The sequence below is a fragment of the Ambystoma mexicanum genome, chromosome 11 (genome assembly GCF_040938575.1).
Source record: "Ambystoma mexicanum isolate Mex_15411 chromosome 11, UKY_AmexF1_1, whole genome shotgun sequence".
Taxonomy (NCBI): domain Eukaryota; kingdom Metazoa; phylum Chordata; class Amphibia; order Caudata; family Ambystomatidae; genus Ambystoma; species Ambystoma mexicanum.
This window is the reverse complement of record NC_090934.1, coordinates 405,480,757-405,507,692: the sequence shown is the minus strand read 5'-3', so window position 1 is coordinate 405,507,692 and position 26,936 is coordinate 405,480,757. Positions and strand designations below refer to the sequence as shown.

Below are 26,936 nucleotides of genomic sequence, written 5' to 3'. Positions count from 1 at the left end.
AGTAGGAGCTTTGCTCTTAGCCTCTGCTCAAGAGGAGGAGGAGAGTGAACCTCTACCTGACATCTTCAGGGGACAACCTTTAGATGGGAAGATAGAAGCAGTACATCTCTCTTCTGATCTGACACTGAAACAACAGGAGGAGTACAACATTCTGTTAAATCAGTTTGCCCCTCTGTTTTCACTCTCACCAGGCTTGACCCTTTGGGGCCAGCATGAGATTCTCACTGGTGACTGTCTCCCTTCATAAGCAGGGGTTGCAGAATGTCAGACCATGTAAGGACCCACATAAAGGAGGCGGTCAACAAGATGCTTGATTTTGGGGTAATAGAGCCATCTACAAGTCCATGGTTTAGTTCAGTTGTACTAGTACCAAAGGCAGGATCCAAGGAGTTGAGATTCTGTGTGGACTACAGAGCTCTTAATGCAGTCACCACGACTGATGCCCATCCTTTACCTAGGACAGATGAGCTGGTGGACAAACTTGGCTCAGCCAAGTTCCTCAGTACATTTGACCTAACATCAGGCTATTGGAAAATAGTCCTGACTGACCATGCCAAGGAAAAAACAGCCTTTTCAACACCAGGAGGCCTCTACCAGTTTAAGGTAATGTCTTTTGGACTAAAGAATGCACCTGCTACATTCCAAAGGATGGTAAATCATGTTCTAAATGAGATGGAGGACTTCTGCATGGCATACTTAGATGCCATTGCAGTGTTCAGCCCTACTTGGAAAGACCATATTGACCACCTAGGATATGTATTGCAGGCTGTTGAGCAGGCCAATCTGACCATAAAGGCAAGTAAATGTCAAATTGGTCAGAGTAAAGTGGTCCAACTTGGACATGAGGTAGGAGGAGGGGAAATAAGGACATTGCCTAGCAAGTACAGGTTGTACAAGACTGCGACACCCCTACTACTCAAACCCAAGTGATAGCCTTTCTAGGTCTCACAGGTTACTATATGCACTTCATTGAGAACTATGGGACCATAGCTTCTCCCTTGAATGTGATCTCCTCACCCAAATTCCCCAAAAACTCAAGTGGAATGAGGAGTATACCAAGGCCTTTGAAGAACTTAAGAAAGCATTTTGTCAAGCTCCAGTCTTAAGAGCTCCTGAATACAATCAATCCTTTATTGTACAAACTGATGCTTCCAATACAGGGATAGGTGCAGTTCTGAGTCAGCTGGATGAGAAAGGCATGGAACACCCAATCTGCTTCATCAGTAGAAAACCAAAGGACCCTGAAACAAGGTGGGCAACCATAGAACGTGAATGTTTTGCCATTGTGTGGTCTTTGAAGAAGTTTAGACCATACTTGTATGGATCTACTTTTGTCATTCAAACAGACCATCAACCCTTGAGATGGTTAATGCAGATGAAGGGGGAAAATCCTAAATTGATAAGATGGTCAATCCGCCTAGAGGGGTTTGATTTTACCATTGAACACAGGTCAGGGGGTAATCACAAAAATGCTGATGGTCTCTCCAGAAAGTATGAGCGACTGGAGTAAGGAGTTCATCGAGGGGTGGATTAAATCCTCCTGTCCCTTAGTCTGGGGTGGGGGGGACGAGTGTTAGGGAGCAACTTTGCTGGATTTTGAGGACTTGAATTTTTAACCTGGAGAAAGTGAGACCCTTTTTCCCACTCTCTCATGTATTTTTAATGTGATTTGAACTCTGTGTTACTTTTGGTTGTGGAGTCTGACAAACTCCATAGGAATCATCTTTTTACAGAGTGGCACACAGCACCTTCAGTGCAGTGGCACAGGAAAGTCTTTTAGATTTCCCCAGGTTTAAGTACCTTCTCTCGGATAAACTACTGTTTCCAAGAACAGTGAAGTGAATTTGACTTTACTGACATTTGTAACTTTCTAGACCCAGCACACACTATCTTAGAATAGGGTACTGGAGGGTTTACTTAGTATCCCCTTTGTCTAGCTTCTCATGTCACATTTTTATGTTACCCTTTCCTCGATGAATGGCTGGTGGCAGTAGGTTACTTTAACTACCATGGTGTGCATTTGCTGCAGGCTGCATTCGCAGCTGCAGTAAAGCACCCAAGGGTGGCATTTTTGTCACAATGGCCCGGTCTTCTTTTTCACCATTTCTTTGTGGAAAGCTCCTTCTTGAGATTTACTCTGCACGCCAAACCATGTTTCGTCCCTTTGTTCATTCTGCCTTTAGCGGGCTTCACTCGTGAAGCCCGCCTCTGGCTCCAGGGTGTCTGGCGTGGGCAGGAAGCGAGGGAGGTGCCCGAAACTCCCTGTGCTTAGTCTCCTAGGAGACAGGAATGCACTCTTAGGTGATTGGCTGGCTGGCTGCTGGGTGACTGACAGCTAGGCTGGAATGAATGAGAGAAACCTGCATAAAAGGCGAGGATTTTTGGCTTGGACGGCAGAGTCGACCACTAGACAAAGGAATCCAAAGAAGAACTTGAAGAGGACGCCTGCTGCAACTCCTGGACCGTTGGTTTGCCCGGTGAAACCTGCTGCTTTGCTGAAACTCCAATTTTGTTTCGACTAGAGAAGCCCTGCAAGGACGACTTCTCCCCTTGAGTTGGTGGGACCAATCAACTCCAAAGTAAGCCACCTGGACATCCTCTCTGAGCTGGTTGAAATTCCACTGCAGTTGCTGCTGGAACCAAATAGCCAGGGAGAGGAACACCAGATCGTGTGTGTTGCTTTTAAGTTGGCCAGGAGCTCCAGGAAGATCCTCCAGACTCCAAGGAAGTAGGACTGACCGAGCCTGGGCCACCTTAACAGAGTGCTGGACCCCAGATGCAAGGAAAGCCCATCTCGACAGGCAAGAGTCTGCAGTGTTGCTATTTGCTTAGATGCGAGGAGCTGAAACCGCGAAGTCCCACTGAATAGAAGTTGGTCCTTTTCTGTCACTGATCGTTCAGTTGCAGTGCAGGAGTCCTCCAGACGTCCTCCCTCTTGTCCCCACGACTGAGGCCCAGGAACATGGGATCTGCAGAGCTGGAACTTCTCCCAGTCCCTCTTCCCTGCATTTGCGCGATCTGAATAACACAAGGCCAAGTACATTTGTTAGTTTGTCCTCCCTTGTTTCCCCCTCCTTGTCTTGTCGCACCTAGAAACACTTGTGTACAGGTGTGTTATAAATGCCACATCATATCATATCTTTGTAGAATGGCAGAGCAGCCAGGCTCATTTTAGGAGAAGGATGTGAGCTGTAGGTAAGTACACTGAACCCAGTAAATACAATAGTCCAAAGAAACTCTTAGAGGCTGAAAGTTATATTAAAAATATATATTAATTCTTATATACACAAGGCAGGTAGGTAAATACTTATTTCAACTAATCAACACACACAGGAATCATCAACAATACTTTTCATAGGTGACTGCTGCAATTGAAGTTGCTTGCGGTTACAATTGTTACAGAGAATGACACAAATTACAGTTCTACCATATTATCAGTACTACCGCGCACTCGCATAGATTAAAGATCAACGGTAACTGCATTCATTTAGCAAAATTACATCAGACAAAGTTTGTAGAAAGGAAAAGGAGGGTTATTCACACTTTAGCAATCTTATACATTCCAGTAACACTTTTCAAGGCTTCAAATGCTTTGTAAGTACAATCCGTAACTACCCAAAAGTCAGTGTAGGAGAATAACAAAAAGTCTTATGTAGCAGCAGTAAAGGCAGGTTTCCTCAGGATATTTTAATCACTAGAATAAAAATGCCTAGCAAGATAACACAAGCTATAAGACCCTGCGAAGTACTCCCTAATAGGACACAAGCTGTAAAGCCTGGGCAAGAGGTATGGACGGACACCCAAACAACTTGCAACGCACTCCAGTCACACTGGAGCGACAATTAGTCTTGAGGTAAGTTCTACCATGAGCCCCACAGTACCTTAGGTGAGAAGAAGTAAATGCAGCTGGATTCTTTCCTGTGCAGCAGCGACAGACCCAGTCTCCCGATTCCTTGGTCCGATGATGAAAGGAAGAACTCTGAATGGGATGACACAGCAGCAGTCGCGAGAAAGGACCCTCCGCTTTGACTTCTTCAGTCGTTTATGCCGGTCTGCGATTTTGGCACCTTTTTATCAGCTCCAACAAAGGATGGTTATCGCCCGGTCGATCATCCTCGGTTTTTCTGCCCTGCACTCTGGTGAGGGGACTCGGATGAGTGGAATCGTGCCTCTGGTGGTCCAAATGGAGCTCACCAAAGTTCTCGGTAGATTCGTCCACAGCAAGACGTTGCACTGAAAATGGGTCAGAGGTCTCCTGGTATTCATGATTTGCAGCCCTGGAAGGTGACAGCACATCGGGAGATGGCTGCATTTGTAGTTTGTCTTGGGGCTGGTTGGTCCCACCAGACAAAGGGAAGGAGTCGTCCTGCTCCTCTGTCGATAAGAAAATGAGGTCAGGACAGCAGTGGTCGCTTCATGGTTACTGGAAGGGTCTGCAGGCTTCTCTGGTCGTCTTCAGCTTTGGTTCTTCTGTTCCAGTGGTCGACTTATCTTCTACCTCAGGAACCTCACCTTATATTCAGATTTCCCATTCACTCCTCGGCAAACTCTCCCAGCAGTTCACAGAGAGGGCAGGAAGCTGTCCAATCAGGACAGCCAGCCCTCAGTGAGAACTTCGTCCATTCAGGCACTCTGGCAGACAAAGGACAGGGGAGTGTTAAACTCCTCCCCTGCTTCCTCTCTTTGCAGACACAAAGGAGCCTAGACAGGGATGCCTTTCAGGCAAGGCAAAAGTCAAAGGGCTGCAGAGGTTTGGACTGCTCCCTCGCTTCCTGCCTTCTCAGACACACTGGAGCCAGGGCGGGGAATTCAAAGGGTTCCCACCGAAGACAAAACTTCCACTGAGGTCGATCCCACCTAGAATGGCAGGGGAATACTTCAGAAACAACAAGGACACTTAAAAAAGAAGCAACCCACCATTCTAGCAGAACGGTGGCCCTTCTGTACATTACTGAGGATGATTTAACAGCCTGCGCGTAATAAGACTAAAATTTCACTAAGGCAAAACCACTGCCACCAGTCATTCAAGTAAACTTGCAATTGTAACAAAAATGTTACAGGCAAGTAAGAAAGGGGACACAGTGTATCCCACCAGCACTCCACATAAGGTGAGGTGTGCTAGCTCATTAGATAAAATGTGAAGGGGATGAAAATCCCTCGTTACCCCTTGGGAACAGTAGTTCACCCAATTACATTAAAAATAAATTAACAGGAAAGCCCAAAGGGGCAACCCAGCCTAAGCCCAAAAGTGATAGGAAGCTATAACTCCAATAATACACTATAGTGAGACATAACAAGCTCACCCATAAAAAAAGAGTAAAGAGTAAAAGACTATGTGAGAGGGGAAAAAGATTCACTTTCACCTAGGGACAAGGGAAAATAATCACCAAGTTCAAGCAGAAAGTTCTAGGGTTGATACAGGTCAAGAATATTTATTACAAATATGAAAATCGTACCTAACAGCCTGTAACTCCGGACATCACATTCACATACTAGCCAGATATGGTCTTGGATAACCTTGTCTCATGCTTCCTGGGAACAGAGTAGTCAAAGCCATGTATGGGAACATTAGTATCCTTTTAAAGAAAGGAAACCAGGTTCAGCAGTGGAAATGCCTCAGAAAAATTCAGACGCAAGAGTTCAAACTAGGGGCTCTGTGCCAGAGAACATTATACTGATCCCTAACTTGTAATATGCAGCAAGATATTGCAATATAATCTTTCTTCCACCATCATGGATAACCTACCCCAGCACCCCACTGTGAGATGTGTCTGGCACCACACACACAAGAGTTTGATCCTTAGCGATGCCTTGGATGAGGGCTCACTAGGGAAAACGTTTGGATGAACTGTACATGATTAGTTGGTTCACGCCAGAACCACAGCTCAGGACTTGCAACCTACCACCTCCACCTGCCTGGCCACAATGCTCAGAGATATGGCCTGCTCCACTGTACCCCTCCACCCCAAACATGGTGGGTGTTCAACCCCACATTCAAAGCGCAGTGCTGCAATCCACCATTCACCTCCACATCAGAGATTTGTGGTTTACTGCAGCTATTACATTTCCAATCCTGCCTCCCCGCACTTGTTTTAAGTCTGATGGTCACTTTCCCCTGTAATTCTGCAGTAGTTCCAAAAGAAACGTGATGAGGTAGATGAACCAGTGAAGTACTGAACCAAATGTTCGGGTCAGCTTTTGGTCTGATTTGCACCACAGAATCAAGAATTCTGCCAGGTCTCTGTGTAATGGGTGATTTGATTTATACATGCATGAAGTGGTCATTGACTCAACTCAGATTTTGGTTTTTTGGACCTAAAGCAAACATCTGGCTTGCTTCTGACTCCAATGTCAGGATGGTTGGCTTGCCCACCAAGTGGTATGCATGGTCTGAGGAGTTGGTGTTTCCACCCAAAGATTACCTGTGTCAATGCGAAGGGGTGCAGCACCTGGCTGACTAAGACCTGCCGTAGCTTTCCATTCAGGTCTGCACTCTCAATTCGATCCAGGTGGGCATCCACCCAGAAAATCCTGCAGGGGGGGAAAAAGCATGTCTAAATGAGTTGGATGCACACACACACACCCACACACACACACACACACACACAGGACATCTGCAATTGTCTTTCAGATATTCATACGGTAGAGCTTCAGAATGCTGCTTCAAGTTTTTCCCTCAATACCTCGCTCTTCAGTGAATGTATACACCCTCCCTTCCCGGAGTTCCATGTTACAGCTTATCCATATACTGCAGGGAGCAGGAAGGTATCTGCCCCTGAACCTGGTCTGTCCCCCTTTTTCCCTGTGCCTGCAGTGCTGCTTTCTGTGATGGGCACTGAATGGTCTGGCTCTACCATCCAACACAATTTTCGTGGGCCACTTCTGGAACTACCATGAAGACCTCCACAGAGCAACAATGGAAGAGTTGTGAAGTAATCTACTGGTGTATCGCACGCCCATAAGAGCCTATGCTGTACCTGGCTGCCTGCTTGGTGTAACAGGAGACATGACTTACTGAAGCTGAAGCATAAGCCCATGGATGGCCCAACCCATGCTTTCTTCTTCAGCCTTCCCCATTGTTAAGATGTTTTTTACACAGGCATCTGGTGAGGGCTGTCCAACCACCAACCTTAAGATGGGCCAGAGCACACAGCCCAAAAAGAAAGCCAAACCGGTCTTAAATGGGTAGGTAATGTAACAGAGTAGTCAGGCTGAACTTTAGGAAGAGCAAGCAGGATCATACAAAGGTACTGTTAGGATATTTTGCGGCATGGAATATTTAGCAGCATAAAAAAATGCACGTTTTGCAGACAACATTGCATTTATTGTGGCATTTTTGCCTGATTAAGAGGCAAAACTTAAATGTTTTGTGCTGCTAAATATTTCATGCCACAATATCCTGGAGGATCTGAGTGCACACTTATCCATAATAACCATGCATTTTTCAGTATATCAGTGGGGTTGTATTTTATCTATTATTTGCATGATTACTTTAGTAAACACAATACACACAGTAAAAAATAACTAGTGTAGTATATAACAGTAAGGAACAAGTTACTTACCTGTAACTGTTGTTCTCCAGCATGGGTCTGGCATGGATTCACATGCTCATGAATATTCCCCGTCGTCAGGCTGGGAATCCTCGGTAAAGAAAAAACCAGTATCAGTTTCGTTTCTGATCTGTCTTTCGTAGTAATAACCAATCACTGGTCTCTGCGTCATACTGACCACAGCCAATGACTGCCCTCTACCTAAGCACCGCCTCTGGCAGCCATCTTCAGATTTGGAAGCACGTGAAGTGGCAGTATGACCAAGTGAAGAGCCGCAGAGGGGTAGGCGGGAGGGTTCGCATGTGAATCCATGCCAGACCCATGCTGGAGAACAACAGTTACAGGTAAGTAACTTGTTCCTTCTCCAGCATGGGGTCTGGCATGGATTCACATGCTCATGAATAAAGAATACATAGCAGTACACACATGCACAACCACGGGAGGTGGCAAAGGCTCAACATTAAGCATCACATCAACTCAACATTAAGCATCTTACCTCCTCACCAGGCTCACCTCAGGCGAACAGGTTGCGCAGCACTGCTTGGCCGACCCTGGACTCCTCCCTGGAATCCCGGTCGACGCAGTAGAATTTCGTGAAGGTGTGCGTCGACCTCCACGTAGCAGCCCTGCATATGTCCAGCAGGGGCACACCAGATAGGAACGCCGTGGTAGCTGCGATCGCTCTGGTGGAATGGGCTCTCGGACGGCCAGGCAGCGGTCGGTTTGCCAACCGGTGACAGTACATGATACAGCCGGAGAGCCATCTGGAGATGGAAGCCTTCGAGAGAGCCTTCCCCTGATTGACAGGTCCAAAGTTCACAAAGAGTTGTGACGTCTTCCGAAAACCTTTCGTGCGGTCCACGTAGAACTTCAGCGCTCTAGCTACATCCAGCGAGTGCAAAGTCCTCTCAGCCGGCGACGAAGGCGACGGGAAGAACACAGGTAACACCAAGGGTTCGTTGAGATGAAAGTCCGACGGTACCTTGGGCATGAAGGAGGGGTGCGTCCTGAGCACTACCCTCGTGTCGTGGAAAGTCAAGTACGGGGCCTTGCAGGAAAGGGCCTGGATCTCTCCCACTCGTCGTGCGGAGGTGATGGCCACGAGAAAAGCTGTTTTCCACGATAGAAACTTCAACGGGGCCGAGTGCAGAGGCTCGAACGGAGGTCCCATGAGCTTGGTCAGCACCACGTTGAGCTCCCACGCCGGGGCCGGAGCCTTCACCGGCGGGAACGATCTGAACAGTCCCTTCATGAACTCTTTCACCAGACGATGAGACCACAAGGACGTCCGGCCCGTGGTTCTGGTGTATCGGGAGATCGCAGCAAGATGAATCTTGATGGACGCGTGTGCCAGACCAGCTTTGGCCAGCGTCAGCAGGTACGGCAGCACTTGGGGAGCCGTAATCCGTAGAGGGTTAATCTTCTGTGCGTGGCACCAGACAGAGAACCTCTTCCATTTGTGTCCGTAGCATTTAAGAGTCGAGGACGCCCTGGCCTTTGCAAGAACCTCTCTGCAATCGGCCGGTATGTCGTATCCTCCAAACTCTAGCGCTGCAGGAGCCAGGCCTGCAAGTTCAGCGACTTCGGGTCGTGGTGGAGGATGGCGCCTCCTTCCCTGGAGAGTAGATCCGCGTCCGCCGGCAGCTTGATTGGCGGGGACGCCGACAAGTCCAGAAGGTCCGGGAACCATATCTGCCTCGGCCACGCAGGTGCGACGAGGATCATCCTGCACCGTGACCTCTTGAGCTGGTTGACGAGCCGGATTAGCAGAGGCAAGGGAGGGAACGCGTAGAGGAACAGGCCCTCCCAGGGGAACGAGAAAGCATCGCCCATGCTCCTCGTCTGGGGAAACCTGCTGGCGAACCTCCGGCACTTGGTGTTCGTCGCCGTCGCGAACAGGTCGATCTGGGGTGTGCCCCACCGTCGGAAGAGGCGATCCACCAGATCCTGCCGTAGTTCCCACTCGTGGCACGAGCGCAGCTCCCTGCTGAGTGAGTCGGCGATGGTGTTTTTTATCCCTGCCAGATGAAACGGCACCAGAAGAATCCCTTGGGCGACGGCCCAATGCCACAGGTCCTGCGCCTCCTTGGACAGCGCTGGGGACCTGGTTCCGCCCTGTTTCCTGATGTAAAACATGGTGGTGGTGTTGTCGGTGAAGATCCTCACCACCTTGCCCTTGAGGGACGGAAGGAAGGACCTGAGGGCCCAAAACACTGCACGGAGCTCCAGGACGTTGATATGCAGGGACTTCTCCGTCGGGAGCCAGAGTCCCCTTGCGTGCAGATTTTCGGTGTGCGCTCCCCACCCTTCTAGGGAGGCATCCGTGGTCACAGTCACCTGGTGGGCTGGGGTCTGGAAGTCCATGCCCGCCGTCAGATGCGCGCGGGTGCCCCACCACCGTATCGCTCGTCGGAAACTCTCGTCGAGCTTGATCCTTTCCTCGAAGCTGCCCGTCGTCTGGATCCAGTGCGCATCCAGGAACTCTTGCAACGGGCGCATCCGGAGCCTGCACATGGGAATGAGGTAGATGCAGGAAGACATCATCCCGAGGAGGGACTTGATGGACCTCACCTTGGCCGCGTCGGCCACCAACATCCGTTGCACCTTGCCCAGGATGGTCCTGGTCCTCTCCTCCGACGGGGAGGCCAGAAGGGACACTGTGTCGAGCCTCGCTCCCAGAAACAGTGCGACTTGCGCGGGCACCAGGTGGGATTTGGCGTAGTTCACGGAGAATCCCAGGTCCGTGAGGAGTTGGACGGTCCTTGCCGTGTGGACCACGGCGAGCTCCCTCGTCTTGGCGCGGATGAGCCAGTCGTCCAGGTAGGGGTAGACGTGAATCCCCTCGCGGCGCAGCTGCGCCGCCACCGGTGCGAGGCACTTGGTGAAAACCCTGGGTGCCGACCGCAGTCCGAAGGGAAGGGCTTTGAACTGGTAATGACGCCCTTGGACCACGAATCTGAGGAATTTTCGGTGCCCCTTTAGGATGGGAATGTGGAAGTAGGCATCCTCCAAATCCAACGACGATAGGAAGTCTCCTTCCTCCAGCTGACCCAGGACGTGCTGGAGGGTGACCATCCGGAACTTCTGCGCCTTGATGAACTTGTTCAGGCGTCGCAGGTCCAGGATGGGGCGCCATCCTCCCGTCTTCTTCTTCACGAGGAAGTAACGCGAGTAGACTCCGGAGCCCCGAAGCCTCTTTGGGACGAGTTCGATGGCGCCCTTTCTGAGCATCGCCTTCACCTCCAGGAGAAGTTGAGGGACGTGAAGTTCTTTCCTGGCCACGGGGGGGACGCGCGGGCACCTTCTTTGAAACTCGAGCGCGTGGCCCCGGGCCAGGGCGTCCAGCACCCAACGGTCGGTGGAGATGGACTCCCACACGCTGACGAAGCCCGCCAGCCGGCCTCCCACCGGGGTGCTTCGGTGGGGGCCCGACCCCACGGCCGGTTCAATCCTGCTTGGACGCGGCCTTGCCGCCTTGGCCTCCTTGGCGACGACGGCGGGGTCCGCCAGACTTGCCTCGTCCTCTGTAGGCCTCTTGCGACGACGAGCGGGCCGCTTGACGGTAGGAAGCGAAACCGCCGCCGGAACCTTTGGAGGCGCCCTTGCCTCCGCCGCTCCGAAAGGGCGTCCGCCGTTGCTGCAGTACTCCAAGGGCCCGGGCCGTCTCAGTATCCGCCTTGATGGCCTGAAGGGAATCGTCCACTGTCTTCCCAAACAGGTTGTTCCCGTCGAAGGGCATGTCCAGGACCCTGGTCTGGACGTCCTGCCGAAAGTCCGTAGCCTTGAGCCATCCGCGACGTCGAAGGCAAACGCCGTTGCCCATCTGGCGGAACCCAGTGTCGGCGATGTCCGTCGCCACGGTGATGGCGTGGTCCGAGGCCACCTCACCTTCCTGCAGGATCTCAAGGGCCTCCGCCCTCTTGTCGTCCGGCAGAAAATCCAGCAGGGGAGCTATCTTGTACCAGAGTTCCCTGTCGTAGCGGGCCACGATAGCCAAGGCGTTGGCCGCTTTAATCGTCGTCGCCGCCGACGAGATGACTCTGCGTCCCATGGCATCCAATTTCTTTCCCTCGCCGTCCGGCGGGGAAGTCGACGTGGAGGCCGCACCCCCCCCCGCTTTCTTCCTGGCCGCCGCGGAGACGACGGAGTCCGGGGTAGGCTGTGCCCGGAGGCATAGGGGGGCCGAGTCCGGGACCCGGTACTTTTTCTCGTACCGGTCTCTTTTCGCTGGCGTCGTGGAAGGGTTCTTGAGGAGGGAAAGGCCTTCATCCCAAATGTCGTCCAACAGAGGCACTGCGAGGACCGTCTTCCTCTTGGTCTCGCGCCGTTGGTAAAGGAAGCCTTCCTTTTTCTTCTCCTCAGGGCAGAGTTGGAAAAGCTCGGATGCCCTGGCGATCATTGAGTGGAACGATCCAATCTCGTCGGGCGGAGAAGCCCTGGTGGGAGGCGACGACGGAAAATCCTCGTCGTATGCCTCGTCGTCCGTACCCGTCGCTGCCGTGTCAGTCCCCGTATCATCCCCTCGGGTGGACGGGGAGGAGGGCTGGACGGGGCGCGACGGTTGAAAAGGAGGCGGTGGATGAATCCTTCTTTTCTTGGTAGGGGGAACACCAGAAGGTCCCGGTTCTGGATCCCCCGACGGGAGAGGTTCCTCCGTCGGTAACGGTAGTCTCGTCCTTATCTCGGAGCATAAGGACTGTATAGCCAACAAAATGGCCGCTGAGTTGTCTTGCGGCGCTGGCAGAGGGGAATCCGACGGGCGAGCAGGGGCCCCGTCGGTATCCTCGACGATGTCGTCGTCGTCACCTGCGTCGGGGCCCATTCCGACGGGCTGGTCTTGTTCCACGCCTAGGCCGTGGCTTAAGACCTCGATCAGTTCCTCTTCTGAGGTTGAGGCCGAATCTACGACGACGCCCTGCCCCCCCTTCTTCCCCACGGAGGGTTTCACGGGGGTCCTATCGATGGGCACGAAAGAAGACTCCCTCCGAGGAGGCAGGGAGATTCTGGGCCCCGAGGCCGCCACCACTGGTGCAGCCTCCACAGGCTGGGCCAGGGCCGCCGCGACCGTTTCGATAGAGGGCTTGGTCGAATGGATCAAGGCCTTCACCACCTTAGGTGCGCTCACCGCCTTATCCTTGAGGGAGGGGGCACTGCCACGCTCCTCCTCTGCCTTAGAGCTCGACCGGGGTCTCTCCAGGAGTTTCGCCGGGTGCTCGGCCTTCCTCTTACCCGACCCAGAGCGTTGGCTCGTGGTTGATGGTGCCGGGGAGGGTGCGCCCTGCCTGGCGCCCGTAGAGCCCGACCGTTCGGCGCTCCCGGTGCCAGCGGACTCGCGGTGCTTGGCCTTATGTTGGGCCCCCGTCGCCGGGGCGCCCTCAAAGGTCTTAGAAGACCGCTCAGATTTCTTCTTCTTCTCGCCAGACGGGCTCTTACCCTCCAGCCAGCTGGCGAGACGTTGATGGCGGTCCTTCATGGTCCGTTCCGACATGTTGCCGCAAAACGCACAGTCCTTCTCCACGTGCGTCTTGTCCCCATGAAGGCAGTAAAGGCAGAAAGAGTGTTCGTCCTCCTTGAAGACGTTCTGCAGCTGGCATCCAGGGCAGGCCCTGAACAGCTTTCCGGGCGTCGAGCTTCCCTTCTCCTGGGCCATCTCCGAGACCGGGCCTGAGAAGCTTCTGGAGTCCTCCGAAGTGTAGCTCGACGAAATCTTCACCCTTGAGGGGCACAGATGAATCCGACACGGGTCCCCGTTGATCGGATGTAGGATCGGTGGAGCTTGAGGCTCTTTTGACCGAAAGAATCGAAGTTTTTGTGAAAAAGCGCGAAAAAATAGCACTAACGCTCGAGAGCAATAGCACGAGGATCCCAACACATGAACGTGCGGTAAAAATCTGAAGATGGCTGCCAGAGGCGGTGCTTAGGTAGAGGGCAGTCATTGGCTGTGGTCAGTATGACGCAGAGACCAGTGATTGGTTATTACTACGAAAGACAGATCAGAAACGAAACTGATACTGGTTTTTTCTTTACCGAGGATTCCCAGCCTGACGACGGGGAATATTCATGAGCATGTGAATCCATGCCAGACCCCATGCTGGAGAAATGTCCATTAGCACCTGTTAGGACAGTTTCCTAAAGTCCTACCAAGACGTCATAAAAACCATATCTGAGGCAGTACGTAAGCTCCACTCTTAGTATAAGGCTGTACCACCTGAGAATGTGGGTAGCATGGACAGAGCAGAAAGGCTCATCATAGGAGGTAGAGAGGGATGTAGCTTGCTACAAAGAAATTGTAGTATACATATGGTCCAAAGGACACAAACACTATGTATTGTAAAAATAAAGGGTTTATTTAAATACAAGTAGACAAAGATAATTTTTTGGTAAGTACTATATCATATAAACACAATCATAAAAAACAACTCAATACCTATGGTATGCAAACCAAGGTATAACCTTATTTAGAGGAGTAAGAAGCAAGTCAAGGTGAGTCAAACCTAAGTTTATACATTCAGGATAGTAATATACTATTCTTGGTGAATAAGACTAGGTTAGATATACTTTTAGAATACAATAAGTATTTCAATGGTAGTTGGCCCTGTCTGTCATGCAGTGACACTTAGCCATAGAAATCACATAATAAAGCAACCCTGTTACAAGTATACATCTTGCAACATTACTTTTTAGAAATGAGTTCAGAGCTAGTAAAAACAACTCATACTTTCTGGGGGGGGTCTTAAGCTACTCAATTATAAGTATGAACACTTAATAACTATTTTAGAATCCACTAAGCAAATCAGGGAAAGCAAAACCCAGTCACGCTTTAAGAAAGACACAATAGACCTAATTACGAGGTTGGCGGTAACCTGCCGGTGCCACAGGCGGGTGGCCGCCAACCCTGTAACACCGAGTCTGGCGCCTGACATCCTGGTGCCACCGGGACATTAAACGTCCTGGAGGTGCGGGAAGTCAGGCGCCGGATTTTGTAAGTCCCCATTCCGATGGAGCCCCATATGACTCCATTGGAGTGGGGAGACGGAAGCACCGGCACCGTTGCTACCAGTGTTGGTGCTTCCGTGACGACTCTGCCTACCGGGCCGATGCGCCCGGCAGGGTCAGATCTGTCGGGTGCAGTGGCCTCGGCAGGCAGACTCGTAGTGCAGCGGTCCGGAAACAAGGGAGCCTGTAAGCTTACCAGCACCCTTGTTTCCCAGACCGCCACACTTGTAATGAGGCCCAATGTATTTCAAAGTACGTAATTGACCTATTGGTGCACAAATATCCGCTATCTAACAGCTGGATATACCCAGTATACTTTTAAGAAGTGTATAATACAATTTCTAAGGTAAGTACGAACACCAAAGCAATTTGGGGAAGCACAACCCAGGGTTACAAGTTTCAGAAGAGCTGCAGCTAATCAAAGGGAGTAAGAACTATATACTTTTAAGAGGGGCTACCAGCAACTCGAAGACAAGTATTAACTCAAAGACTGTTTTAGATCTGTATATAGCAGACCAAGGAGAGCAAAACCCAATCATACACTTTAAGAATGACACAATGTTATTCAAGGCAGGTAAACCCTATTGGTAAGCTTTTACGCACATTCAGTTATGAATAATAAAACAGTACCAATACATATTACTATTTGGAAGGGAGGAAACACTGTTCAAAGTTATACACTTTTTAGAGGGGCAGAATGCAATTCAAAGGTAAGCGTAAACTTAATGACACTTAAAATTTCCTTCACAGAGATAGTTACCACACTAACTTCTTTAGCAAGTAAGTACTTTTATACTTTCTAGACAGAATCCTAATCTTATAAAGTCCTTCCCTAGTCTAGAGCATGAGTTTTCTCAGAGGCAGAAGAGGGACGGACCCTAGTGGTCTAGGAGCCAGCTGTGGGCAGGTCGGCATAGGGTCCAGTTACAGGAAAGTCAAAGTTCCAGAGGATATCTTTTTAAACAAGTAAGCATTCACTTTTAGAGTTCGTTAAAATATTCAGAAACTTCACAGAAGGTTCCCTATATGCGTTCCAGCATTATGCCTGGTCAAGTGGTATGGGCAAACTCCCAACCACACAAATAACCCACTCAGCCTCACAGGATGCACATCAGACTTAAGGTAAGTATTACCCAAGCCCACACAGTACCTTAGGAGAAACGAATAGCTTCGGGGTGGATGCCTTCAGGATGCTGAAGCACAGAAAACGGTCCCTGGATTATTGGTCTGAGATGAAAAAACTGGACACTGGATGGGAACTTGTAGCAGCAGTTGTCGGAGGATGCTTCCAGCAAAGGTTTCTTCATGGATTCTCACGGCTCTGTGGATTTGGTGCCTTTTTACAGCAGCCAGATGAAGAACGAATACCGCTGGTCGGATCCTCATAGCTAATCTTGTCCTGCACTTTGGTAAGGGCACTTCAGGGATTCAAATCGTGTCTCTGGAAGTCCAGCAGGTGTCCACCAAAGTTTCAGCTGGTTTCGGACTTCGGAAGACCACGCACCACACTCAGGCTCGAGGTCCCAGGGTATTGACGGTTTGCAGCCCAGCAAGGTCGCAGCATGTTGTGGGATGGCTCAAAATGCAGGTCTTCTTGAGACCAGTGGATCACACCAGCCTCTGTGTAGAAGTCGTCACATTCGGGACCCTGAGGTCGATTGGAAGGGAGGGTTGCATCAGGCAGGTTACACAGCAGGCGCTCCGGTAACTGGAAATCACTACAGATGTCTTTTCTTCATCTTTCTCTACGGATTCAGCCCCAGTGGTCAACGTGTCAGCAGCTTTAATGCTCAGAGTATTTATCAGGAACTACAACACAACTTCTGCAATTTCTCACTGCAGATTACAGAAAGGGGTGGTCTGGCTGTCCAATCAGGACACCCAGCACCCCATTGGGACTTGGTTCCTTTCAGGCAAGGTGAAAGACAAAGGGCTGCTGAGTTTTGGACTCCTCCCTAGCTTCCTGCCTTCTCAGACACTCTGGAGCCTGGGCACGGAATACAAAGGATTCCCGCCAAAGACAAAACTTCCACTGAGGTCGTTCCTGCCTAGAATGGCAGGGGAAGACCTAAGAAACAACAAGCAAATGAGAAATTGTGACAAATGAAGGAGCCCACCATTTTACCAGAATGTCGGCGCCACAATATCTTCCAGAGAGGCGTTGGTAGTAACTGTCGCCTGATGAACAAGGTTCTGAAAGGGAGAGCTTTGCGAGAGATGAAGGCGAAAGGACCACCACCAATGCAAGGCTTGACAGAAGGCTGGGGTGAGGTAAATCCTGTCGTTCCATGAGCCTGTGATTTGTTTCCATCTGTCATCTAGAAACTATTAAAGGGGCCTCATCCATAGCCTGCAAAAGGGCACCAGATGGATGCACGAGGACATCATCCCTAGCAGGGACTTGATCGATCAGACTGTTGCAACATGACCTGCCGATAGCTGTTGGACCTTTCCCAGGATGGCCTTTATTCTGTTCTCTGAAGGAGTCGCTAGACACGATAGTGTGTTGAGGAGGGACCCCAGAAATAGTGTCGTTCTGAAATTGTACCACGCAGTATTTCTGATAGTTTATCGAGAATCCCAGAGAAGTTAGGGCCTGGATGGTCTCGGCGGTTTGCTGGATTGCCAGCACATAAGAGCGGGATTGGATCAGCCAATCGTCTATGTAGGGATTGATGTAAAAGCCCTTGCAACGTAGGTTCGCCGCCTCTGGGGCCAAGCACTTGGTGAACACCCTTGGGGTCAATTTCAGGCCAAATGGTAGGGCTTTGAACAGGTAATGTCTTCCCTGAATGACAAAACGCAGGAAGTTCTGGTGTTTGCGATGAATGGGGATGTGGAAGTAAGCATCCTCTGAGTCGAGTGTCGCCAGGAAATCTACTTCTTCCAGTTGGCTGAGCACATGCTGCAACGTGACCATCCTGAATTTTTGGGACTTGAGAAATGTGTTTAGGCGTTGCACGTCTAGAATGGGTCTCTGCCCTCCTGACTATTTATGCTCCAGAAAGTATCTTGAGTACACTCTGGTGCCCCAGAGGCACAGAGGGACTGGTTCTATTGCCCCTTTCTTTAACACTGCTGGAACCTGCTTTAGCAGGTGCGCTACGTGCTGTTCCTGTCTGGAGATGGGAGGAAATTGTCCTGGAATTCCAGAGTGTGTCCCTGTTGGATGACATTGAGCACCCATTTGTCCGTGTATTTGTTGCGCCACTGGTTGACAAATTGAGATAACCAGCCTCCCAATGGGGTGCTGAAGTAGGGCGTGGGCCCTGGGCCGGGTCGGCCTGCTTTGGCCTCTGCATTCTGAATGCTGGAGTGCGACGGCGCTGTGTTTTTCCCCTGTAAGTTTGGGAATGTCCCGTATATGCCTTTGGGTGTTTGAACAGGAGGGCTGACGATAGCGTGAGGTGAACCCTTGTTAGGGAGAATCCTCAGAAATGTGCTAATTCCTCTCTACCTTAGAGACCCCCTTTGTCTAGTTTCTCATGTAACATTTTTATGTTACCCTTTCTACAATTAATGGCTGATGGCAGTGGTTTACTTTTTACTACCATGGTGTGTTTTTACAGAGGGCTGCGTTCGCAGCTGCAGTAACGCACCCAAGGGTGCCCATTTTGTCAAAATGGGCCGGTCTTCTTTTTTCGCCATTTCTAGTCAGAAAGGTCCTTCTTGAGATTTACTCTGCACGCCAAACCAGGTTTGGTCCCTTTGTTCGTTTTGCCTTTGGCGGGATTCACGAGTGAAGCCAGCCTCTGGCTCCAGTAAGTATGGCAGTGGCAGGAATTGAGGGAGGCGCCCGAAACTCCCTGTGCTTAATCCCCTTGTTTACAGGAATGCACCCAAAAGGTGATTGGCCGGCTGGCTGTCCGGCAAGGACAGTCACTCTGCTGTGTGATTGACAGCTAGGCTAGAATGAATGGGAGAAACCTGCATACAAGGCGAGTCTATTGGCTTAGAAGGCAGAGTCGACCACTGGACGAAGGAATCTGAAGAAGAACTTGGAAGAGACGCCTGCTGCATCTCCTGGACCGTTGGTTTGCCCGGTGAAGCCCTGATGCTGTGATGAAGCTCCGAATTCGTTTCGACTAGAGAAGCCCTGCAAGGACGACTTCTCCCTTTGGGTTGGTGGGACCAATCAACCCCAAAGTGAACTCGTTTTATACATCCTCTCGGAGCTGGCTGCACTTCCACTACTGCTGCTTCTGGAACCGGTGTGCCAGTGAGAGGAACACCAAATCGAGTGGATCGCTCGTAAGTCAGACCTGAGCGCCAGGAAGATCCTCCGGACTTCCCTGAAGCAGGACTGACCAAGCCTGAGCCACCTCAACAGAGTGCTGGACCCCAGATGCGGGGAAAGTCTGAAGTGGTATCCGAAAACTGCAGTGTTGCTATTTGCTGTTAGACGCGAGGAGCTGAAACCGCAAAGTGCTGCTGAATTGAAGTTTGCCCATTGCTGCCGCTGACCTTCCCATTGCAGTGCAGTAGTCCCCAGACGTCCTCCCTCTTGTCCCCACGACGGAGGCCCAATAACACCTGGATCTGCAGAGCTGTACAGGAACAGAAGCCAGCTGGAACCATTTCTTCTAACCAAAGGAACTGCAAACCTAAGAGGACTTAACTCTTGTTGTGTAGCCTTACTTGCTCTAAGTTGAGACTTGTCTTGGTTGCCCTTGCAGGACTGCTTACAGCTGTGCCCCTCACAAGCCTCCCAACTAGTGGCCCTTCAAATCTTTTTCTAAAAACATTGTGCAAGACTTTTACTTACCTGCAAAGAAGATCTTCAGCTTCCCTAGACTTTTGCTCAACTAACATTGGCTGTCCTGGCTCCCTGAGCGACTCTTCGTACCTCTGACTCTGTGCCTTTACCTTTCCCCAGGAAAGGGTTACATTTATTTGACATTGGAAGGTTTAAAAAGTACTTACCCGTTTATGAATTATTTGTTAACCTTTGTTTTATTCCCATATCTAACTTTTTCACCAACCTCAGTATTGCTCTAATTGCACCAGTGATAAATCAATGCCCACAGTGTCCTAGCTATTTAAGTCACCTGAGGGTGTAGGAAGTGTCTGTGTGCCATCCCCAATGGGTATGATTTGATTTAGAGAAACTAAGAGTGTGTTTTGAAGTGTATTATAATTGGTACATGTGTTGAACCCTTCTGAAGAAGGCTTATATAACTGTTAAATAAATGAATAATTGTTTAATGAAGAAACCTTGAGTGTAAGTGTTTATTTGAATAACTGTCACTGTGAAACTCTGTGTTACAACCCTACTGCTCACATTGACCCCTCTTGAGATAAGCCTTTCTACTCGACCACACTACCAACCTGTGTAGTACAGACTTTTACCAAAGGTTGGGTTCCTATTGCCAGGAAGTCAAACTTGCTGTAGTCTTCCAAAGGATACTCCACACAATGTTGCCTAACAACCGTTTTGAGAACCTCGAGACATTTCCTTTGGAGGAGCAATTGGACTGCCTTCTCTGTTTGAGTGCCCAACGAACGTGCCGTCTCAGTGCCCGTCTTTATGAACTGTTGGGTGTTGCTGACCGCCTTGCCGAAAAGGTTATCACCGTCGAACAGCATGTTCATCACTTTCGTCTCTACATCCGGGCGGAAGTTGGTGGCCTTGAGCCAACCTTGGCGGCAGAGGGCCACTCCATTGGCCATTTGCCGAAAGCCCGAATCTGCGACTTCCAGGGTGATGGTTACTGCATGGTCTTTGGCTACCACTCCCCTGTGGAACAGAGCTAGGGCTTCAGCCTTGTTGTCATCCGGGAGGAAGTGAAGGATGGTGCCCAATTTATACCAAAGCTCTCTTCACGATCGAGAGGAACCATAGAAGAGGAAGATGGGTCAGAGGACCTTTTTCTAGCTGCAGCAGAGACCACAGAGTCTGGTGAAGGGTATGACATGAGGCAGTTCGGCACTGTTTCTCTAAGCAGTCTTATTTTGTAGAGGCTGTGCTAAGGGTCTTCATGACGAACAGGCCATCTTCCCAAACGTCATCCAGAATGGGAAACAAAACAATGGTTTGCCTGGTGGACTCCCACAGTTCAAAAAGGAAACCTTCGTTCTTCTTCTCTCTAGGAATGAGGATGAACAGATTAGCAGCCTCCAAGATCATTGTATGAAACAAAACGATTACATCTGGCGGAGAGCCCCTGGAGGGCATTTTAGCATCAGGTGGCGCCCCATCTGCGGAAGCGTAGTCATCTAACTCATCAGTCCCCTGTGTATCCAAGTTCATGATAGTATAGGTATCAGTGTTCTTTCTGAGCTGCCACTTCCATCACTGGAAGACATGCAACTGGCAATTGTCGAGGGGCAGCCAAGGCTGGATGAGAAGGAGTCAACTTGGTCTGGGAAGGCATTGGAGGACTCATTGCTGGAGCAGGTATGGGTGCAGCCGGGAGAAGCTGCTGGATTTCTGTTTAGAGTGGTCAAAATGTCCATTGACATAGGTCTAGGCACTGTAGAAGCGTGCGCTGGGTCAATAGTTCAAGGGCTAGTAGGCCGAGGTGGCTGGCGAGATGGCTGAGCCCTCTTGCCGAGGAACTGGCAGAATGGGATCAGGCTCTGCCTGACCACCTTCGCGGTTGGAGTAGAGTCCCTCATGTAGCTCTTCTTCTGAAGGGACTGGAAGAAAGAATCACTGGAATGACACCCTGGGAGGACCCAGCAAAGACAGCGTGAAGAGCGGTGCTGCCTTGGGAAGAATGGGAGAGTCAGCGGAACCTCTCTCTCCAAACCAGTGCCCGTAGGAAAGGACGCAATCACCAGGGTCTGTGGCGCAGGTAACGGCGCCGCTGCTGATGAGGGCCGGTGCTGGTACAGTCAACGGAGGCCTAGGTGGCAGGGCCACTTTGGGAGTGGTAGTTGCAGTCATGGAAACAATGACTTGTGGTTGACAAGCACATCGATGAGGTAGCAGTCTTCATGGACAAAGTTGTCGACGATAGGTGTCATTTTTAAGACTCTCCATAGTGTCCTTTTAATTATATCCTCTGACAACTTTTGGTATAGACCTTTTTATTGTTACAGGGATGCCCTTTGGGCTCCCCTTTTACTTCTCTGGCTAACCTTGTGAGAACTACAGTTCCCAAGGGTAGAAAGGATATTTATTTTTTAAACTTTATTTACCTTGCTTGACATTACAACAGGGAGTAATGAGCATTGCATAGCCAATCCACATCCGACAACGAATTACAGTGTTAAGCAGCGTGACTGTGCAGGGTCTAAGGAAGGCACTTGTAAACTTTACACCATGTCGGTAGTTACCTAATACATTTAGAAACATTCATTAGCAGGGACAAGAGTCTGTGGATAGTGAGTTCACAGTGTCAGCATCATCTTCAGCGGACAGATGCATAGAAGGCCAACCTAGTATTGTGACAAGGACAACATTGGGAGCTGTAGCCAAACCAGTTCAAGGTAGGTGGACGAGTGGTCTAGGCTAAGTCTCAAGATGTGGTGAGCTTGTAATGGGCCCCCAATGAGTACACACAGTGCAATCTTAGACAATCAGTTATAAAAATACAGACTACTAAGAGTTACTATTATCACGCAACACTAATAATAGACACATGTATACAATCATTGGAGTACGGCAAAATACATATATTAATACTCACCTTCCTTTACAGGGGGTTTATAAGTACTGCAGGTCCACAGAGATACAGTACAAGTATCTCAGCCCCGTGCCCAAAAGTTCATCAAAGTACCATACAGGTCTGTGAAGCTTGAAAAAATGAAGGTAGGGTTTCTGGGGCCCAATGAACTGTTCTGTTAGGGAGAATTCTCAGAAATGTGCCAATTCCTCTCTACATTAGAGACCACCAACAACTTTGCTGGATTTCAGGAATTTTTATTTTTAACCTGGAGAGAGTGAGACCCTTTTTTCCCACTCTCTAATGTATGTTTAATGTGATTTGAACTCTGTGTTTCTTTTGGTTGTGGAGTCTGACAAACTCCATAGGCATCCTCTTACATTGTGTCACACAGCACCTTATCTATAGGCCCCCAGGTACGGCACCGACCTTTGTCGGTGAAATATCCACTCTCCTCCTTGACAAAGCTAAAAATAATTCACAAACAATCACCCTAGGCGACCTTAATTTAGGTCTTGGTGACCCAAAAGATCCTGTCGCAATAGATCTGGAGAATGTTCTAACTGACCTCGGCCTCACCTTGTACATTCTAGAACCCACCCATATCAAAGGCAGAACCTTTGACTGGTTAGCCGGCTCTAACTGCAATATTAAGGTTCTTGACAATACCCCTTGCTTATGGTCTGACCCATCACATCATAACTTTTAATATCGAAGCAACCCTGCCTACTCCGACACAGATAGCCCCAGCACTCCCGACTAGAAGTAAAAAGGACATAACTAAGGAGAAACACCTCCCACTGTTACTCCCTTCCCTTAATGCGGCCACCAACACCTGCTCTGATCCCACCTCCCTAGCAGACACCTATAACCAAACTATGCTTACAGCCATACATTCTATAGCACCTTTCAAACTCAGGAAGGCTAAACCACAAGCACATCTCAACTCATGGTTCACCCCACAGTTAAGAATGCTCCGCAAAGCTAAACGTTGTGCTGAAAACCGATGGAAAAGCCACCCCTCTGATGAGCATAAAGAGGGTTTCCTTCTTGCCTCACTTACCTACAAAGATGCTATCATCACTGCAAAAAAAGAATCTCTTAATCACATTCTGCAAGCTGATTCGAATATTAAGGAACTCTTCAGAATCCTAAAAGAGCTAGAAACTCCAGTCCCCCCCCCCCCAGACACGTGCACGAAAGATAGTAAATGTTGTGCTAACATTCAAGCAGCCTTACTAAATAAAATCTCTACGTTACAATCTAAAATTAAAAACAAGCAGGACAGCCTGAAGCTTGACAACCGCTCACACTCCCCGGCCAGGGCCCTCCCTCCAGACACTGCTAACACCAAACCATTTGCCTTCTCACCACTCACCGTTACCGAGGTAGAAAATATCATCCTGAGAATTAAACCATCCAACTGCCAAGGTGACCCCTGCCCAGCTCCCATCATTAAGGACTCTGCACATGATTTGGCCCCATTCATTACGGCCTTTATCAACTCCTCCTTTAAAACAGGTATTGTACCGGACAACCTTAAGGACGCTTGGGTGATCCCTTTGCTCAAGAAACCATCCCTAGACCCAAGCATACCTACTAACTTCCGACCTATCACCACAGTTCCGTTTTTGCTTAAGATTCTAGACTGCGCAGCATACCTTCAGATCCAAGATTACTTGGAATCTAACAACTTGCTAGGTCTACGACAATCCAGATTTCGCCCCAGACACGGGACGGAAACTGCTTTAATAGACCTAAAAACCCAAATTGAGGTATTGAAGGATCAGGGCAAACTAGCATTGCTACTACTTCTCGACCTCTCAGCCGCATTTGATTTGGTCAACCACCAGATCCTAATCAGGCACCTCCACTCTGCTGCCAACTTCTCGTCCTCTGCTGTGGCCTGGATCAAATCCTTTTTGAGCAATAGATCCATGAGGGTCTTTGCCCCATCCGCAGTAGCGGACCCTTCCCCAATTCACTGCGGCGTACCTCAAGGATCTTGCGTGTCACCTACATTCTATAACATTTTCACGAAACCACTCTTTGATGTGCTTGACTATCTGGGTGTCTCCTACACTAATTATGCGGACGACACCCAGATACTCATTCCGATCACAGGTGATTATCTAGCTGACACCAAGGCCCTTAAAAACGTCTACCTGTTCATCCAAGCCTGGATGGCCCAACATCAGTTATGCCTAAACGACAAGACAGAGCTCCTGATCCTGGGCACCGCACAACGCCTGAGCAAACTAGAGCCGTCCTATCAATCATTCACCATTGACGGTAACACCATACGAGTCTCGAAAGATACTAAAACGTTAGGTTTTTACCTTGACGCCACCCTATCTTTATCCCGACAAATGAATGCAGTCAGATCTGCTTCGGCATACACCTGCAAACTTATTGCAGCTTGCAGACCGTTTCTTACCATCCCTAACAGTGTCACACTAGCTAGAACCCTCATTATGGCTAAAATTGATTATTGTAGTGTTCTTTACTTAGGCACCAGCCAAGAGAACCTGAATAAACTCCAAACAACCCAGAACAATGCCATCCGTGCTGCCCTAAACATCCCCCGCAACCACCACATTTCAGAATTTAGAACCAACCTAAAGTGGCTACCTGTCAAGCAGAGAATTTCACTAAAAACACTCGCCCTTATGCACAAATGCTTGGCTAACAAGGCCCCTATCTACCTCTGCAGTCGGCTGTCGTGCCCCTCGACCTCCTGACCACTAAGAACTGCCCTAGGTTGAAACTGCAAAAAGCAGGGGGCTCGAGCTTCCCTGTCCTAGCCTCTAAGCTATGGAACTCCCTCCCCGCTACAATGAGAGCTGAAGACTCATTCAACACATTCAAGGCCAATACCATCTCTTGGCTGTTCGACCAACTTTAAGACATGCTCAACACCCCTGTCTTACATGCTCTGACCCACCGACCTCTGTTACTTTTTTTCTGTACACCCTATGGGTATATCCACTGCTAAGCCTTAGCGGCACTGAAACCACTGTAATATTTGTAGATAGGAACCCTGTTAATATTTCTGTTAATGTTAATTTCTGTAATTTTTATGTCTGTATATATGCATTTTTGTAACTTTGTACAAATTTCGCCCTGATGCCTCTGGGCCTGATGGTTCGCGCGTTATAAATAAAACAAATACACATACAAATACCTTCTGTGCAGTGGCACAGGGAAGTCTTTTAGATTTCCCAAAGGTTTAAATACCTTCTCTTCGATAAACTACTGTTTCCAAGAGCAGTGAAGTGAAATTGACTTTACTTACATTTGTATCTTTCTAGACTCAGCACACACTATTTTACAGTAGGGTGCTGGAGGGGTTACTTAGTATCCCCTTTGTCTAGTTTCTCATGTAACATTTTTATGTTACCCTTTCCTCGATTAATGGCTGCTGGGAGTGGTTTACTTTTAACTACTGTGGTGTGCTTGTATCACGGGCTGCGTTCGCAGCTGCAGTAAAGCACCCAAGGGTGCCATTTTTGTCATAATGGCCCTGGTCTTTTTTCGCTTTTTTTTGTGGAAAGGTCCTTCTTGAGATTTACTCTGCGCGCCAAACCATGTTTGGTCCCATTGTTCGCTTTGCCTTTGGCGGGATTCACAAGTGAAGCCCGCCTCTGGCTCCAGGGTGTCTGGGGTAGGCAGGAAGTGAGGGAGGTGCCCGAAACCCCCTGTTCTTAGTCTCCTAGGAGACCCAAATGCACTCTGTGGTGATTGGCCGACTGACTGTCTGACAAGGAAAGCCCCCCTGCTGGGTGACTGACAACCTAGGGTGGAATGAATGGGAGAGAACTGAATACAAGGCAAGGCTTTTGGCTTGGAAGGCAGAGTCGACCAATGGACGAAGGAACCGAAGAACTTGAAGAGGACGCCTGCTGCAGCTCCTGGACCGTTGGTTTGCCCGGTGAAGCCCTACTGCTGTGCTGAAACTCCAAATTCGTATCAACAGACAAGCCCCTGCAAGGACGACTTCTCCATTTGAGTTGGTGGGACCAATCAACTCCAAAGTAAACCACCTGGACATCCATCTCGGAGCTGGTTGAATTTCCACAGAGTTGCTGCAGGAAACTGTGTAGCCAGGGAGAGGAACATCAGAGTGTGTGCGTTGCTTTTAAGCTTGCCTAGAGCTTCAGGAAGACCCTCCAGACTCCCAGGAAGCAGGACTGACTGAGGCTGCAACAGAGTGCTGGACCCCATAAGAAGGAAAGCCCATTTTGACAGCCAGGAACCGCAGTGTTGCTATTAGCGGTAGACGCGAGGAGCTGAAACACTAAACAGCCACTGATTTGAAGATTGCCAGTTGCAAGTGGTGACTGTCCCATTGCAGTGCACGAGTCCCCAGACGTCCTCCCTCTTGTCCCACCACTGAGGCCCAGGAACAGCAAGACCTGCAGAGCTGCACAGGAACAGGAGTCATCTGCTGGATCTTTTTTCTTCATTTTAAAGGTACTGTACAAAGTCTGAGAGAACTTACGTCTCACTGTAGAGTTGCTTGCATCTTCTACTACTCATAGGTCTAATCAGCTTGTGGCCCTACATTTGATTCTTCTTTTCTTCAAAGACTTCTAAAGCATTGTGCAAAGACTTTTCTATTTACCTACCAGAAGTGCTTCATCCTACTTAAGACTTGTGCCCATTGACTTTGGCTAAGCCTGTTGAACTGAATGGCTATTCTTGGGGGATCCAAAAGTATTTGTCTGCCTAAGAATATTTGTGGTCTCTTGTTGTTCTAATTAACCTTTTCCTTTTACTA

At 49.4% G+C, this 26,936-nt stretch overlaps 1 protein-coding gene across 6 annotated transcripts in view; it reads right to left on the bottom strand.

The window, feature by feature from the left end:
- The window catches only part of LRP4 (LDL receptor related protein 4), a 565,328-nt gene that overhangs the window by 134,440 nt on the left and 403,952 nt on the right, over positions 1 to 26,936 (bottom strand). For all 6 annotated transcript variants that reach the window (XM_069623191.1, XM_069623193.1, XM_069623192.1 and 3 more), the window contains exon 31: positions 6,423 to 6,531. In XM_069623191.1, coding sequence (XP_069479292.1) covers positions 6,423 to 6,531 — 109 coding nt within the window. The remainder of the gene's footprint in view (positions 1 to 6,422; positions 6,532 to 26,936) is intronic.